Source organism: Pipra filicauda, unplaced genomic scaffold (genome assembly GCF_003945595.2).
Source record: "Pipra filicauda isolate LSUMZ 115617 unplaced genomic scaffold, ASM394559v2 scaffold210_size2929891_pilon, whole genome shotgun sequence".
NCBI classification, from domain to species: domain Eukaryota; kingdom Metazoa; phylum Chordata; class Aves; order Passeriformes; family Pipridae; genus Pipra; species Pipra filicauda.
The window spans coordinates 252,468-269,504 of NW_024104322.1; the positions used below are offsets into that span (position 1 = coordinate 252,468).

Genomic DNA, 17,037 nt, shown 5'->3' on the forward strand with positions numbered 1-17,037 from the left:
GACAGGAGATGGCAGGAACAACTGGATACACACACTGTACCTGTCCTGAGGTCCTCAGGTGACATCTGGAGAAACCCCACTTTCAGAATTGTTGTAGCCTCATCTGAATTCAAAGTAAGCTTGAAAAATGTACAGTGCTTAGGACATCACTCGAGCTCTTTGTACTTTGCTCCATCTGTACAGTGCTGAAGTGAGTTTGCATTACGTCTCGCTGACACTTCTGGGGAGCATCGGGGAAAACAGAATACCAAACCCAAAATATTTATTAATTATTTTCTGGAATGGATAAATATTTTTTCTGTTTCACTACTGAGTACACTACTTTATTATATTATCCAAAAAGTCCATTGTAATGGGTAGTGCCAGCAAGGAAGGCATAAATTGAGAGTCAGGAACAAATGATTTTTCCCAATTTTGAGAAAATAAATCCCTAGTCCAGATTTTTATATATATATGTATATATACACACATATATATGTATATATTTGTGTGTATCTCAATCAACAACAGGTGTGGAACAATTGCTATACATGCTTGCATAGATACTCATATTCTAAAAAGGTTAGGTTGTTCCTAGGAATTTGAATGCATTTCAAAGCTGGATTCAGAAAATGCCATACAAAAATACTGAGATACTTAGTAAACCTCCTTAAAGCAAGTTCTCAGATGCAAAGTGACTGGTGTCTGTGGCCGTGGCTACGTACAGTGTAGAACTCCACTGGGACAGGACCTGTGCATGCCATGGCTGTTGTTGATATGACCCTGTGTGTATTCCTCCTGTCAAGATTTAGTCTGCTTACAGCTGAACCGGTAGATAAATTAAGCAGATTGTAACTCAAAAGCTGCATTTAGAAACCAAATGCTTCAACGTTAAGATGGAGATGCATTAAGGAAAAAATTGTCTCATTTTAGTCATCTTCCAAGGTCACTCATTTCACTTTAATGACAGGTTCCAACTGAAAGAAAAGTATCAAATTTGTGAGAATGTAAAACGAAGGTGTTGCATGTTTAACCCCTCCACACATGCCAACATCAAAGAGAAGCCCTCCTTTCCTCTTATTCATATCACATAAAGATTTCATTTCAAAGTAATTATTACTTGTTTAGGAGACAGGCAGCTGTCCTGCATGCTGAACAGCAAGTCACCAATACCTTGCTCAGCAGGGACTTTCTGCTGCATGATCCCATGCTTCTCAGTAAATTTGCATTCATAATCTTTTGTGTTTGTCTCTTTTAGGGTGGTTCACACCTTACCTTTTCTGCAGCAAGTCCAGCTCGCTGCCAAAGGTACATCCTGCATAACTGACTTCACACATTAACACAAACCAGGGAGGGCAAAGGGGAAGTTTGCGGTTTCAAAAAGAAACTGAAAATTTACAAAGCAGCTGCCAATTAGCCAGACCTTAATTTTGCAAATTTATTTAGGAAAAAAAATTTAACATGAGCAAATGAGAATACTTCAGTGTTACAACAGAGTATATAAATGTCTAGCAATAGTCAAATAATTTGATCTTTAAATACAAAATAACCACATGAACACCTAATATACAGGTTTCATCTGAATACATATTTATTAGATAAATATTAGGTTGTCACATCATCTAACTACATACAGTTTTGCAAGACTAAAAATCACAATTATTTTTTCTGACCAGTTTAAAGTATGAAATGATTGCATTGTACTGTACATACAATGTACAAACAAAGACAATGGCCATTTTTGCATGTTACCTCAGATTGTACTTTTTTTTTTTTTAATTCTCCCTCTGATCGTGATATCAAAAATTGTACAAAGTATGAATTTGGTTACAATTTTTTTTTAATCCCCGTATTTTTCTTCATTATTTCTGTAGCACCCTAAAAATACACAGGTGATAGACTAGTACACGTAAGCTAAATATTACATGTAGATAAAACAAAACAAAACAAAGGATCAGAGTATATTACAGAAGTGAAAGTGAAACAAATGCTGAGACTCCACAAACGCTAACAAACAGGATTCATTTTCCACATAAGATGGAGCTTCAAGCTTTTTATTTTCCTGCGAAATAAAAACAATGCACATTCCAAGGAAAATGAATGCATTTCTGTTAACATGTCTCTATTTGTCATTTACATATGTACAGCTGTCCCTTGAGTCTCCGCTGCAGACACTGGCGTGTATCTGTCAGTCCTATTAGTAATGTCTTGGCAGCAGAACTGTAGATCTCTGTGGGTTCTTTCCCAGATGAACTTCCATAGGGAAACGATTAAAAAGTAAACAAACAAAAAAAGAAGAATAAAAATACTACTGGAATCTCATATAATAATTAAGCTTTAAAAGAAATGACTGTGATTACCCTATTTGCTAGGTTTTTTTCTCTAAACTTTAACATGGCAGTGAACAGATAAAAAAATAACTAAATTTTCATTTAGAAGCTTTTTCATACTGACTATACAGTACCTGATTTTAGGTGACAGACAAGTTTTAAAACTGTCTCAAATGTCCAACATTTGGGTGATGGGTAAAAATTGTATTTTCTCTCTTAAGTTCTGCTTAGAAACCAAACGTTTCTGTAAGTTAAAAATGTCAACTGTCCGCTTTAATTATCTATTACTGTACAAAGCAGATGCCAACGCTGCTCCAATCATATTGCTAATATCTATGGGGGTTTTTTTCCCTTTACGCTTTCCAACAGGTACTTTTAAATGATACATTTTAAATACTACCAGTTAGCAAAAGATCAATCCTTAACATACCTGGTTTAAAATACTAATGTTGTGTTTAAGAGAAAATTCATTTCAGGTGACTAACTTAGCTGCTCAGGAATCAGTGGAGAATGGAACATTAAATAGAATCAATTAAAAAAATCTGAGCAACCAGTTCCAACTAATAGTGAGAAATCTTCTTTATTCCCAAACCTATGGCTTAAGAAACTTACCCCCCAAACAAAAAAACCCCGAACTCTAAGGGCACAAAGTCAGTTTATCATTAGCCACCCCTGCAAATGACCTCAATACCTATATAAAAAATGCAGGAAAAAACAGGGGGAAACTACTACAGTAAAATGGCTACAAAACACATCTGTATCCGCAACTGAAGAACAATCTTTCCTAGGAATTGTGTGATAGCAGGACCACACCACAACCATATTACCATGTATTACACCAAGGTATCTTTAATATTCTGCAGAGATCCTCTACAGGTTGTCAAGCCTACATAACAAAAAAGACACTTCTAAGCAGAATAAAATATACTATACTGTTTCCCTCCCCCACCCACCAACATCCCAAAGTGTTACTGTGCCCCAGTTTCAGAGACCAAAGAACCAGTACAGTGACATAAATATGGTACCTTACAGATGTGCTGCTTGCCTTAGTGCATCTTTACCTGGTCAGACAGCTGGTCCAAGGTGTTTTGCTCACTTGGGCAAACAAACAAAACCTCTGCCATTACCAGCTCACGATCACCCACAGCCAATGAACACAGGTCAGTTAGTTGGGCTTTCTTTTTCCCAAGGCAATCACTTATTATTATGTTTCCACGACAGAGCTGGGCCCTGACTATCCAGGTACTGCCTGATGTATCAATTTGTTCACACATAAATGGATATGAAATTTGGGCTAACTTATCAAAAGAAAACAAGGGGGGCAAAAAAAACCAAACAAAAACCCAACTCCCTTATTCTGTTAAAGAACCCTCAATTTTCTTTTTTAAAAAAGGACCCATATTTTTCTTCAGACAAGGTATTTAAAAACACCAGCAAAAGTATAACCAGATCATGAAAATGCTGAATATTATCAAAGACGATACTAAAATATTCACAAAGATATTTACAATAGCAATTCTTAAAATAATTGATTTTGCATAATGAACAGCGCTTTTCTTAAAAAAACTTGAAAGAGGAAAAATATAAGTGTGGGACCATCTCTACATAATACGTTTGACAGATTCAATACTCCTACTGGAAAATAAAAGAACTAAACCGCCATTTCCTTTAATATCTACAGCAAGGTGCTGCTGACTAGCATATATATATCACGACGCATGTACAGCAGTAGTGGGAGACGTTAACAAAAAGAGCAAAATAAAACAAAAACCACAAAGAATTTACAAATGTGACTTTGGTGAGGAAAGCAAATCCAGAGTCGTAAGCACAGAGCATGCCATTTACAGCGTTGCAAACTAAACACAGAGAGGGCTAGGAAGCTATCTAGTCAAACTGACAGGAACAAACAAAATTTTGCCTGGCACTTCAGTTTAAAACGTATTGTGGCGAGCAAACGAAAGGTGTTTGATTGGATTTGGGAAGAGGAAAAGGAGCAGGGTCAAATTTGCTTTAGTGACAAAAAGAAACAAAACCAATAACTGTACAGTGGGCAAAAGCTGAAATGTTGCACCACGAGGGCAAAGTTGGCACACATGCACTTCTTACACAGCTACTGTACATCATTTATAAGAGAGAGAAAGAGAGAGAGAGACAAAGAGCACAGAAATGGGCACAGAAGCAATATGAAGCTCATGCAGGAGCAGCAACCACACGAGAAGCACAGATCACAGGGGCAAGACAGTGATGGTGGCAGCAGGGTCTCTTGAGGGCAGTAGCAACCTACTGACAGTTACTTATTCTCCCCACTCCCGGTCCTTCAGGAGAAAGAGCTCATTCCAGCAGCCAAAGTTTAAAAAAAGAAACTGAAGGAGGAGAAAAGGAAAAGGCTGAAGTATCTGTAACAGTCACGAAAACAGAACACAAAGCAAAACAAAAATGAAGCTGCAAAATGTCTGTCCAATGTCAATGCCCCTTCTCAAGCTGATTATTAAAAATAATTATGCAGATAGTGATATTACTCTCCCTCCATCCTGCAATGATTTCCTCGCTGCCTTCGACCCAGCTTGTCTTACTATGCATTGTGCAGTACAGACAGTGACACAAACTCTCGGGGCACTGAAGGCTGTAGGTAATAATCAGGAACAGTTTGGTTTGCATCCCCCCTCCCTCTCTTTTCCATTACAGATGGCATACATGGCAAAAAGATCTGTTACAGCAATCTCTACAGCTGGATGTTAATGCAGCCAGAAACGGTACTGATTTGAAATCAAAACCACAAAAAAATCCCTACACATTGCAAACTCTTTTTTTTTTTAATTTTTCCTGGGTGTTTCCAATCTGTGTGCTTGGCCAGAGGAATCCTCTGCAAAGAGGTGGTTAAGATCCCTGCGCTTGCAGAAATACCCACACCCACAGCTGCAGCCTGGAGATGCTCAGGACTCTGCTACTGAAGTTGCATTAACTAAACTGCTGGCTCCCTCTAACAGGCCTGTATGTCTTCCCTATCTTTGCCACTTGACTGTAGGATTTGTGCTTTTTTGAGCTTTACGTGTGTTTTTTTTCTTTTTGTGTGTGGCCAGGACAATCACTCCAACGCAAACCTGTGGCTGGAGGGGGGCAGAGGAGAGGTGGGGTAGAAGGAGATACAGTTTCAAAAAAATGGAAGAACAAAGCATTGTAAGGACACTCTGAGACTGGTCAATTAAAGACAGTTCCATTTTGTTGCCTTTTCTTCCCTTGCCAAGATTCGGTTTTGCCAAGATACTTCACACTATGTTTATCACATAACTCTCTCTCTCAAGGATGAACACCAAATGGGGTTTCCAATAGCTGCACAACTGTCTATGCTTCTTTGTCACATGTAGCATGGCAGACTCGGAGATTACTGCATTTATTTAATTTTTGTATTATTTTCTCCCGTCACTTTCGCAGTCTTTGAAGCTAACAAAAGCAGTTCTGAGATGAAGAAAGCAGGGAGTGCACCATTGGATCAAGTTGTGAGTTTTTTTTTTTCTTCTCTTGTGGAAAAGGAGTGTTAAGATTCCTTGCTGTGCAGCCACACACGTGTGAACAAGTGAAAGGGATGGGAGAATACATATGGTTTCAGTTGTTCTCAAAGAGAGACAGAAGGTCATCATTGCTATTGCTTGGCAAATCAGGAGGATCCAGGTATGAAAGCAGCTCATCTGGATTTGTGAGTTCTGGAAGCAGCTATAAAATACAAAGATAAAAGGAAAATTACAGATAACAGAAATAAAACTGAGAAAAAAAAGGGATTAAACACCACACATTCCTGGAAACTGGTTTTCATAACAATATATCATAAAAAATAAATCAGAAGGCAGAGTCACAAACCTAACACCCTAAGATGATGCAGTATCCACTTGTTTGTGAAAGTCTGTATGGCTCGGTTTTCATCTGTGCATTACCTTATCAGCTCAATTAGGGTTTCTCAATCAATCTCCCCATCACAAAGTTCATCATTAAACAAAGTATATTTCCTGGCTAACAATGCTGGCAAAAACTTCCGGATAAATGCTCATTATGTATGTTTTATATAAAATAATATTGAAACAGGCAGTCCAAGTAATACATATTTGAACTTTAAGGTAGATCAGCAAAGACTGGTCTGACTTGCACATGTCAGAGTGATGACCACCCAAAGCCTGCATCTCTACAGAAGGAGGCAGCCCTGTCCTTTCCTCACCTCAGCCACCCTGGAACTCCTCAGTGCACTGACGTAAGCTCTGGGGCAGAGCTGCAGAAAGGAACTCACCCAGGGTTAAAAACTAGTCCAGGAAAAAAAAACCCCAACCAACCAACAAACCAAGGAGAGTGGTAAAAAAACAGTTGAGGAGGAGTATGGGGAGAGGAATGGTAAGGCACTGGGTGAGTCCTTTTCCTTTATGGCAGGGAGTTTACAGTGGTTGAAGTGCTTACCTGACTACAGCATTACATGCAATTCCAGACATTTTAAAGGGTCATAGGCATAACACTCCATCCAACAGAAGATGCACTAATGTACACAATGCTTTAAAGGATCAAAAGGTATAGTTGTGGGGCTTCAATTTTTATTTTTATTAATACTGTATTTCAAGTAGGAAATTTTGTTTCTCCAACCATCACGCAGATTCTTTTTGATCTGACAGATGACAAGCACATCGTAACTCCTGGTTGTGCATCAATGTTTTCTGCTTTATAATGCATCTCGCCATTTCCTAGTCAGAAGTAAAAGTGTCCTATATAAAAAATGGCAGGGAAGAGTTTGCAATAAACCCCCTTTATATGCTGTTTTGTGTTGAAGGCAAAAGAATATGGACTGCTTTAACAAACTTAGTAATAAGTACGAGAAATTAATTTTAAATTGTTCTATGTTTTCAAATACTATAAAACTAAAAGCATGACTGCTTCGCATTTAGCATATAAATATTGTATTTATATGCTTCTATTACTCTTGTGCATACTCTTGTGCAAATGCAACTTCATCTTCTAACATTATATGGATGAACATATTTTTCAATTAGCTAAACATGAAATGCAGAAAAAAGTTTACTGCTTTTTAAGCATTTTGAAAAAAATGCAATGTCAAATTTACATAATAGAGTCTCCCAGAAGGAATGTGTTTCTTAAAACACTGCCTCCTTTTATTCATGGTAAAAATGCTACTGTCATTGTACTAGACTAAAGATGTAAGGCTTTCAAACGTACTTCACCTCCTATCATAATTTTTTATGAATACCTAGTAGAGAAGTCCAAAAGAAAACTGCAGCCTCACCAAGTGTGGAGAAAGTAAAAAATTATTGAATTTGTCCTACAATTTTACAACTCAATTCTTAAAAATTTAACGTCTCTGAGACTCATTCCTGTATACAGGGTTGTTTTTTTTTTTAAATATTTTTTTTAAGAAAGGTGACGGTTTTAAACAATATGCTCAGAATCTGTGAAGATGAAGTCTTTTTAAGTTTTGAGGATGACCTCAGCTTTCCTCAGTCAGAGGGGCCAGGTGGCACAGCCTGCCTCCTGCCCAGCTGGTGTGAGAAACAGAGACCTCAGGAAGGACTTGCTGGGTGCTGAGGGTGCTGTGCTGCAGCAGGGATGAGAGACAGAGAGACACCAGAGGCTGTGAGGAGACAATGGGGGCAGAAGCTACAGTAATCTGTTAGACTTAGGGGCAGAATTTGGAGAGGTGTACCCAGTGCTCCCGAAGTGCAAATTCAAGAGGTCTAACCAGTGATTTGAGTCTTAAGACTGCTGTCTGAAGTACAAGTGCAGACCTCCTGTATCTGTATCTACAGGAGGTAGATAGGTTAAATCTTAGACTGCATCACATTGAATTCCTACAAAATTAACACAACTGTGTCAGTAGGGAGTGGACCAAGTTGCCCATAGTACAGTCCCCTGTTTGCTTTGCTGCATGGGACTTTATTCAGCCTGGTTCCAAACACAGCCACTGAAGTTAAACCGTTAAAAGAACCCATCTGATCATGACTGAGCTCACAGGAATTTCCAGTAACTATATTCCCCACACTGTACAGCACTTGCCTCCCTTAAGAAATCAGCAATCCTCCATCAGTGATAACCACAGTACTGTGATAACTGTACATGTTTTTGTGCTTTGCTTTACAGCGAGGAATGGGTGCCTGACCCATAACAGCATACTTTATGTTTCTTAAATATTTGAAGGAAAAAAAGACAAGATTTTATTTCACCTATTAGTATTGCTCATACGGGGTCCTTAAGGGTTCAGGACTCTTAACTGCCACATGAACTATTGTTCCCAAAAGATGTGCGTGTGACCATTTTGTGTGAAACAGCAGAAGTTACTTTACTGATCACTGTTCCTGTAGCATCCTGGAGCTTCTATCTGTCCCCTAACTCCTTCCCTCCTCTCTGTGAGGCTACTTGCCAGTCCAGTGCTCCTATGTGACTCAGAAGATGTAAGCATACAGCAACAGCAAATACAGATACAAACTGGAGCACAGAAGCGAACATTTCTCTAAGAAAATTCACTGTGCAGCAGCAGACTTCAGAACAGACAGAAGATACACAAACAGGAATGCATGATTCAAACAAAAATCCAATCCTAGATGCTAAGGAATTTATATTCTGGAAGGAAGATGGTTAACCAGAGAGATACCTCAGATAATTAATTTCCAACTCTACTGAACAGATGTTAAGAGATGGAAGACTACCTTTGGCCTTAAAACTAGGCTTATCTTTATTTAGTTGTGAGCTGCCTCCCATAGCAACTGAGGAGGCAGAAGACGCCCTTATTTACTTTCTTGTGTGGCCTACTGGGAGGAAGAACTTGTGCTGCTGAGCCACCTGCAGGGGCCGGTATGGATGGCACAGACTGTTTTTGGCTGCAGGGAGCAGGGACAGTACCACAGGGTGGGCCAACAGGGATCCCCCTCCCGCTGGCCAGGGCACGCCGCAGGGCTCGGCACACAGCTCGCCTGGCACAGCAACGCCACAGTCAGAGCCACACACAGCTGTGTCCTTCCTCTTAGTCAGGCACCGCGACGGCTTCAGGGTCTAGATGAGCACAGCCCAACCAGCGATGAGGGGGAAAGGACGACGTGGCTCAGCCCGGTGCTGAGCTGCCGCCTGAAGAGATGCCTGCCTTGGTGCTAGGAAGAGGCTCATGGCTCGCACACCATGCAGCTGCTCCAACCAGAACCATTCTCCCAGCAAGCCAGGAGCGCCCTGTCACCTTGGCTGCAGCACCTGTGCCCATGTACCAAAGCATGAGAGCATGGCATGTGCTGTGGAAGCGGCTCCCCATCCCCACGCCCACCCCGCCCTCCCGCCGCGATGCGAAGCACACGCTATGGCAGGCAGATGAGAGTATGACACAGACTTACATCCAGCGAGGGCTCCGGCATGTCGGGTGCTCCCTGTCCACCAGCCTGACCCTCTAAGGCTGAGGAGGGATTAAAGGTCAGGTCACTGTGTGGATGGTTGCTAGAAGCGGCCGGGGGTGGCTGCCGGGACTGCTGGGTAGGAGGCCCGCTGTGATGTAATGGCTGCCCTGACTGGCTGCTGGGGTGAGGGACGTGCAAACCTTGCTGCATGGAAGTATGGGACTGATCAGTGCTGCCGGGATGAGGGATCTGCGGAGGAGGAAAAAAGCAGGAAAAGAAAGTGAGGCCACAAGGTACAGTGCTCGCGTGCCTGACTCTGTAACTGCATGTTATAAAAAGAAATGAATTAAAAAACAACACACACAACAAAAAAAACCAACAAAACCAACGAACCAAAAAAAACCAAAAAGAAATGAAAAAGCGCAATTGGAAAAGAAAACTCCATATCCCAACGCTGGAGGAAGTGTTTCAGCTTTTTGGAGGTTGTCTGCAAGGGGGAAAAAACACAGTGGATTTGTGCTGTTGGTTTGCTTCCTTGTAATGTGGAAAACTGTGCTTGAAGATGCAAAACAATGAACCCCAAAGAGGAGGGAAGGAGGCTTATGGGTGCTGCTCGGCATTAGCAAGGCAGATGCTTTTGCCCTAAAATATTCTGTGAATGAATGGAGAATTTGTTGAATAATGATCCCTACGCCAGGAAACTCATTAACCAAGAAAACGCATAATTTCTGCTCAGCTCCCTTATTCTGTAGCTTCCTGACACCGCAGCCTATTCCTGTTTCAGCTCATTACAAACATCTTGCAAACACCGGCCCTTCCCCACTCCTCCCCTCCTTTTCTTTTCAAAATGCAACACCCCTTTGAAGGGCTGAAGGTTTTCCTTGCTGACATTCATGGGTTCTGATGGCTGACAAAACCAAGTCATTTCAGGTAGCACACTCCCCACCATCAGCCAAGCTGCTGTAGGTGGCTGCACACCTGCTGACTGCCAAGTACACTGCCTCGGCTTACACCGATCTAATGATCACACTGCTCTTTTGTATTCATGCCGTGGATGAGTCCTCCAGCAAAAGCTTAGCATTCTTTTTTGTTTCCTGTGGGGAATAAACTACCAAACCACATGCATCTTCCAAACCCCGTTACTGAAGAATGGGGGGCAAAGTCTTTCTCACATGACAGAGAAGCAATAAAAATGCACAAGCCCAATTTTTCCTTCTGCTGCATGTCATATTTAATGCCAGTGGATTCTCTGGGGCTTGACCTTGGTACCATGAGTCTGAACACTTCAGAATCAGATCTCTCATGTTAATTGGGTATATGGAGAAACAAAAAATGTAGACATTTTTTGAGGAATGCTACATATTGCCACAAAGTGGAGCTGAAATAAAAGAACAAATACATACAACAACAGCATGAAAATCATCCAGCCAAGCCAACAGAAACCAGCAAAATGCTATGTCAGTAATCACCCTCTCATATCACAGTAAACTGCAAGGTTATCTTAACCTCAGTCTTCAGTTTTAGAAAGCAAAAGGGAGGTTATTACAAAACTTAATTAAAATGTTCCCACAAAAAAAAAATAGAGAAATAAGCATTTAAAAAAAGACATTTCACCACTCTTAGAAAAACTGAATTGTGAATATTGATCCCTTGGGATAGTCAGTACTCGGCAAAACAGGGGTCCTTTTCAATACTTTGGTATTACAAAGGTTTGTGGAAAGAGCAGGATTCTATCGGCAACACGGCATTTGGATCTTAAGTACTGATACACATCTCTCCATTAGAGTTTGACTACTTGAAAAATATTCTACAACATCGTTGTTACCTTAGGGGTAAATTTGTACGAAATCTGCCCACAGACTATACTTTAATTTAAATGAATTTGCAGCCTAAAAACTATACAAAAGTCCAAGAGTAAGCAGATGTCTCTCCAAATAGTACTGTGTCCTTCCTCACTCACTGAGGATACGTGCAACAGAAAGTGTGGAAATTAAGAAAGTTTATAATAACAACGAAGAGTAAAAAACAATTTAAGACAGTCTCTTAAATCCCTGAATGCACAAAGGAAGAGTCATACTGGCACATTTATATCAGTAATTATTTAAACCAGGAGGCATTAATATGTTCTCAGACAAATTTCAAAACAAATAAGGAGGTTAGAAATTCTAGTTTATACAGGCAATGATTTTATATATATATATATATATATATATACACACACACACACACAAATATTTAGTCAATAAGGCAGTCACTTGGGTCCTTGGATAACTGTTGTTCCTAGTATTAGGGCCACCATAATCTTTAAAGAGCCACTGCAGGTTCAGAATCCATCTGACTTTGGCCACCAACTACACCAGCCTACCTGGAAAAAGCAAAATGCTCAGGACCACAACATCTTTGCATTTGCATTCAGTAACTAATGATAAGTTTGCTGTGGTGCAAACACATTTTAAGTAACATATTTTGTGCATGTTTAGCTTGCAGCTGCAACTCCCACAATGTTATTTCGAAAACACTAACCCGCACTATGAATGCAGAGTCTAACAAAGTTGCCTTGGCTTACATAGGTTACAAGGTTAACTCCAGAGTTGTTTTTAGAGGTATAAACTTTGGCACTCTTAAAACATTTACAATCTATAAAAGAAAAGCTTATAGCAGACAACTACATCTTCAGCTTAACAGCACAGATCAACACAACTCTACAGCCCAACAGTGACCTCTAGGAGTGCTGAGATGTACAGCTCAGAGCAACAGGGCCTGCCAGCTGCACAATATTCTTTCTGTGTCTGGAGAAAATTGATAGTGGGGGGAAAAAAAAATCACCAGCTTAAGTCGATGGTTTATATATCTCTCTCCATTACCAGGGTCATAGCTTTATCAACTCTTTTGCTGTGTTAGCCAGCAAAACCACTAAAAGATACCACCCTGCCTGCCCTGATGTTCCCCATCCTGCCCCTGATTTAGTTTTCAATCACATCAGTACGTGGGTCCACATCACTTCATGGCTGCAGTAACACTTGTGCTGGTGCGAGAGGGAGGAAAAGTGAAAATAGAAACGAGAGCGATGACTTTTTAGTGGCACCACTCACATCACCTCACTGTGTAAATGAAACTATGGTGTGATCATCCATTGCTCAGTCATGTACCTTACACTGTCTGCAATGAGCACTAAACTAGAGCTAACTCTGAATTCTCCTTTGTCTAAAACTTGTTTACAATTTCTAAAAACAAACATGGTACTATTGTGGCAGCTATTCTGTAGCAATCTTGCACTGTTGCAATGTAGCATCTGTTCTATAGCTCTCACAATACTCTATGCTGGTATTCCTTCTGTTCAGGTCTTGCTTTTTTCCTTCTTCCACAGGAGTGTAACAGCAGTGTTGAGAGAAGGAAGTTCTGACTGATTCAGCCAGGGTTACCTAGCCCTACCTACACTGAGCAAACATCTGCATTTCCTGGAGTGACCTATGGAGAATGGAGGGATCAACTTTCTCTGCCTACCATTATGTAGGGACCACCACATAAATCTTCATAATAGGAAAATTAGGAACTTTCTCAGCAGCATTCAGCTCCAGCAAGAGAGACGTCAGGTCTAAAGGGACCAAACATCTGATCCTGACTCACCTTGTAAACATGTAATGGCCGAAGTGAATAGTATGTGCAAACTACTAAAACCTCCTAAATGTGCAAAAATGAAAGACAAAGCCAGTCAAGAGCACAGGTAACACCTTAAAACGTTGGTTCAATCACACAGCGTGTTCACAGTTACATTTGTATGAAGATGTGTGTCCAAAGACATTTAGGAATGCGTTAATGGCGTGCATTTCTCTAAAAGCAGTGATTTTAAAGATGCCTTTCCTGACTTTCTACTACAGACAAACAGTTCATTTTTGTGAGAGAAGAACAAAAGCAAGAGAGTAAGAGAGAAAGAGGAAAGCAGAGATTTCATACACTGAAAAGGCTGTGTGGGAGCACTAAGAGGCCTCAAGCATGGACTAAAGGCTGCACAGCCACAGTGACAAGGTCAATCTAATTCTCCTGCGCTAAAAGGCTTGAAACCTGATCCTCGTTACAGAAAATCAGCCACTTCCATCATCTAGGTGGAATCTGCTTTAGCACTGCTTCCTGTTCCCAAATGGTATAGCTTGAGTATCATGACAGATGAGGGAGAAGTGAGGCAAAGGTTTTCTTTAATTGTCAGCTATCATAACCAAGCATCGGATTCGCTGCAGATTAGCCCACAGAACCATAAGTCTATTAACATTTGCCCAAATACACTCCCACAGCTCCGGAATATGCATAGCCTCGAGAAACTTCCACCTCTGCTATCATCTGTAAGCAGTCCCATTTTCAGAAAGCCACAAGTTCTTCACTTTCATATTCAACCACTTCAGGTAGGGGCAACTACTATAGCAAAGGTATAGCAGTTAACTGATGAAGTCAAGAGGTACAGGTGTTAGTTAATGGGAAGCAAAGAATGATTCCCCGTGGCTTTGATTCAAAGCAAAGCAGCTGTGAGTGGCTCAGGTTGGTAGTATTTCCTCTCACTACTATATTCTAATACTGGATGTCGGTTCTGATGTAGAGAATTCAGACCAGATAAGCTGTGTATGTGGAATTTGCCAATGTGAAATTAAGTTGACAGCATGTTTGTTCTCCTTTATTATCCTGTGAAGTGGTAAAGTCATTACAGTTTCCGGACTCTTCCTTTGCAGATAGTCTTGATACTTGGGTTCTCTCCAAATTATACTAAGAACTCTCTTCTCCACTTTCTTCTATTTCTCACCATCCTCCTTGGAAAACCCACTGCCAGCTAGAGGAGACATTGACTGAGTAGGCTTTTTCTGAGCATCTGCTACCACATTTCCTCATTACATTCTGAAATTGTACTTTCCAGGATTCACTAAAGACACAGCACAGATGACTTGTCAAGTTAAACATCCTTCCTGTGCAGTAACAGCACACTTTAAAGCCCCTGCCCTGTAACTTAAATGAACATAAAAGGATGTATACACACCCCACACACAGAGTTAAAATAGATGACTAGCTATGCCTAAGAGCTAAATGCTGCTGGTAGCTTTTCTATCACCTAGCTACTGCAGTACTGCATTTTCTGGAGATATATAAAGTTCTGTACAGAAAACTCAGTGCTCTAAGCAAGCTGCTTTTCCAAGGCACAGTTCTGCCTCACCATCTGAGACCCGAGGAACCTCTATTTTTTAGTCTCTTATATTGATACTCTCAGACCAGAGGCAGCATCTCTCCCTGAAATCTACAGGCTTGTCCTCTTCCCAACAGCGTAAAGGTGCCTTTCATGCTACTTGAGGGGTAGAATTCCCTCTCAATGAAATGCTTTCATGCAAATTTTGCCCTCAGGGAAAAAGCCAGGGAAGATATTGTCCCTGCTTTGAAGTCAGCCAATGTCTTGCTTTAACAAGCTGTCTCCTGGAGATGGATATTCACAGACCTGCTGGCCTAGGGAATGAAGTACAGGTTTTTTCATGTGTCAGCGCACAGCACAATGATTAATACAAACACACCAAGCCAGGTTCTTTCTTCCAGATAAACAAGCTTAATTGACAATTCAAAAAGTGCAGAAATGCTTCTCCAAAAACTCAGAACAGCCAGAAACTAAAAAACGACATTTCCGGCATTTCTCAGGACTATTCTCCTTCACAAACTTCCAAAGTGAGGGATCCACAAAAGTAAAAGCAGTTCATAAGGGAAGTCCGTTAGGTGGATGAGAGCTCCTTATCCCCACAAAGGCCAATCTACGTGCACAGCACCATTACTTACAGATTCCTGCATGGGGTGACTGAGAGGCTTGTCGAGAGCTGCCATGCTGCTTGGCATGTCGGGGGGATGCGACAGCTGTGGCCCATGCATGAAGTCATTCATAGATGTGCCACCAGGATTCCCGTGTGGGAAGTCAAAATTGCCATGACCTTGGTAACTGTTGCCTGAAAGAGAAACAGATGCGATTTGTTTCCCAACATTGATCTCTCAGAGTATCCTCTAAAAGCTGCCTGGTGCGATGTTCTCCCTGCACAGCACAGGGCAACTGCGACGCTGAACGTGACCACGCCGTGCTCCCCACTGCCAAGAGAGCTGGGGGAACAGGGAGGAGAAGGGACACTCAGCTTTCAAATGCTGGCTCCTACAATAACCCATGTATGTGTTGTAACTAACTGAAAACTGCTGACATTTTGAAAAACTACTGTCAAGTCACCGTGTAAACTTAACCATGCCGAGAAGTAAAACAGGATATTAAATTCTATGGGATATTTGCATTTGGAAGCACCTCAGTGTAACTGAGACTGACTGCCCAAGTCCCAAATTAATTATAGGACACCTGTCTTATTTATGTCTATGCTTCTACACACTCAGTAAGATTGTAGCATTGCTTCAGTTTCTGATGAAAATAATTGACAGAAGTGAATCTGGAAGATGCCACAGTGGCAGTTTATAGTACAGCATCTATTTTACCTCTTCTTCTGTGGGATAAACAGGCAACTTCCATTAAGATAGCACAGTAGAGGCCTTCACATCTAATTGGAGTCTGTGATGTAATTCTCCTTGCTCCCACAAACCCCAATAAAATTCACATGACTGAATTTACACACACATAGCCCCATCTACCATCCTGAAACAAGCCACACCACCTCAGCCCAATGATCTTCATTTAAATTCTAAAGCAAGCATGTATCCCAATACAGGCATTTTACTCTCCATATTTTTTCTGTCAAGATCCCTCTCTTAACACTTCCAACTCAGATATCAGTGGCTTATTTGCTACGAATTGCAAAAAAATGAAGTAAAACCACTTTGCTATTTCATAAAAGCAACTGAACTGGATGATACTGAGCTCTGAAACAACAGAATAGCTTTGGAGCTTGCACAGAGAGCCTGTAGATTGTCAGCTGAAGTACAGCAGTTTTAAATATTCAACTCCAGAAGGGAGTTTGACAAACTGAAGTAGCTGCATCATTTGCTCTTCAGTACAGCTTCACAAGCAGAAGTTTAATCTTGGAGGAATAGAAGTCATTAGCCATGTAGGAGTACTCCTCAAAGATATCAGGACTTTGATCTATCATGTAAATACTGCAGAGCCTTACTAATTCTCATTTTGTTAATCTGCAAACTGGATGAGTCTCACAGAATATAGCTGGTCTTGCCTTGCATCAGGAATAATTAATTAGCAGACAGCTGGAATGTGTTTTTTTTTTACTGAGTATTTGTTATATTTGCAAATTAAGCTTCGGTATGCTTCCTGTCAAACTGAAATAAACAAACATAAAACCACAGTAGTAGTACTACTACCACATTGCTTTAAAGAACAGTTATCTATTTGCAATCACTAA

The 17,037-nt window shown here is 40.7% G+C and overlaps 1 protein-coding gene across 9 annotated transcripts in view; it reads right to left on the bottom strand.

Moving 5' to 3' along the window:
• Positions 1 to 1,546: 1,546 nt before the first annotated feature.
• ZMIZ1 (zinc finger MIZ-type containing 1) overlaps positions 1,547 to 17,037 on the bottom strand; it is a 348,247-nt gene continuing 332,756 nt past the window's right edge. For 8 of the 9 annotated variants that reach the window (XM_027720707.2, XM_039380994.1, XM_027720705.2 and 5 more), the window contains 3 exons: positions 15,473 to 15,636; positions 9,674 to 9,922; positions 1,547 to 6,020 (listed from right to left, as the gene is read on the bottom strand). In XM_027720707.2, coding sequence (XP_027576508.1) covers positions 5,913 to 6,020; positions 9,674 to 9,922; positions 15,473 to 15,636 — 521 coding nt within the window. In that variant the 3' untranslated portion in view covers positions 1,547 to 5,912. The remainder of the gene's footprint in view (positions 6,021 to 9,673; positions 9,923 to 15,472; positions 15,637 to 17,037) is intronic. The other variant, XM_039380995.1, reaches the window with a different exon arrangement.